This window comes from Penaeus monodon, chromosome 34 (assembly GCF_015228065.2).
Source record: "Penaeus monodon isolate SGIC_2016 chromosome 34, NSTDA_Pmon_1, whole genome shotgun sequence".
NCBI classification, from domain to species: domain Eukaryota; kingdom Metazoa; phylum Arthropoda; class Malacostraca; order Decapoda; family Penaeidae; genus Penaeus; species Penaeus monodon.
The window spans coordinates 12,603,170-12,604,250 of record NC_051419.1 but is presented as its reverse complement, the minus strand read 5'-3'; the positions used below and the strand labels follow the sequence as shown (position 1 = coordinate 12,604,250).

The following is a 1,081-nucleotide window of genomic DNA, read 5'->3' as shown; positions in this document are numbered from 1 at the left end:
TGCCGCCCTCGTCATCTGCGGCAGCAACATCCTCCTCCGTCTCCTTTTCTATTTCCTCAGCAACTAGTCTAAGTAACAGCTTACAGTGTGCCTCCTCTAGCAGTGGTGTGAGTGACAAGGTTGGCAGCGAGTGTTCAAACAGTGAAAGTAGCGGTGGCAATGGCCAAGCGATAACGTCACAGCACCAGGACTCCTTGTCTGCGGATGCGTCGTGTGTACCCAGTGGACTTCATTTATCTAATAATAAAAATAATGGTAGCAATGTTATAAGTAGTTCAACTACAAATAATCTGGTGTCTCAAAAATTGTTCGCTTCAACAACTCGGACAAACGATAGCTTACCAAACAGTGACAGCAATAGTAGTGCAGCAGTGTTTACCAACGGGCCGAGCAACTCCTTGGATAGCTCTAAATGTGCTAAGCTGGACCATTACATGTTCCACGAAACTTGAACTTTGTCCTGAAAATTAACAAATGCCATGAAAAATTTTGTTTTCGATTTAATTCATGTCTTTAACTTATTTTTATACGGAATGCACAAGGAAAATAATAAGATGTGTTGATTATTCCATGTCATCTGGTGTTTTATTCGAAATCCTCTTTTTTTTGCCTGTGCAAGTTCATAACAATTAGGCCAAGTTCATTGCATTGGGTTCTCCAGCTGAGACAGCCTTCAATGCACCATCAATTCCAACACTCTCATGTCCTTGTTTCATTTGCTCAAAAATTTCTAAAACTGTATAGAAGTTAAAAGTACAAATAAATGAATACAAGAAATTTTTTTGCATTTACATAATCCAGACAGTATTGTGGATAGATGATTTTTCTGTAGTTTCTAGTTCAGTTTCTTTTATCCAAGGTATTTCTAAAATGTTGATGTATCAGTGTGTATAATATGGGGTACCTGTCAAGTAATTGTATATAAAGCTCAAAAAATACCCCAGACTTTAAAAGGAAAGCCCAAGAAAAGAGAATTTTTCATCATTGTTCTTTTCTACTACTGGATTTACTGTTTTTGTGCAATATGCAGCTACTGTCAACCCCATATATTTTCTCAGAGCAAATCATTGTAAGTTAGTGA

General features: G+C 37.7%; 1 protein-coding gene across 1 annotated transcript in view; it reads left to right on the top strand.

The window, feature by feature from the left end:
* LOC119594819 (enhancer of polycomb homolog 1-like) overlaps positions 1–777 on the top strand; it is a gene marked incomplete in the record, with an annotated part of 44,199 nt that extends 43,422 nt beyond the window's left edge. Inside the window, 1 exon segment of the mRNA XM_037943909.1 lies at positions 1–777. Within this exon segment, the coding sequence (XP_037799837.1) occupies positions 1–452 (452 nt within the window).
* Positions 778–1,081: the final 304 nt, after the last annotated feature.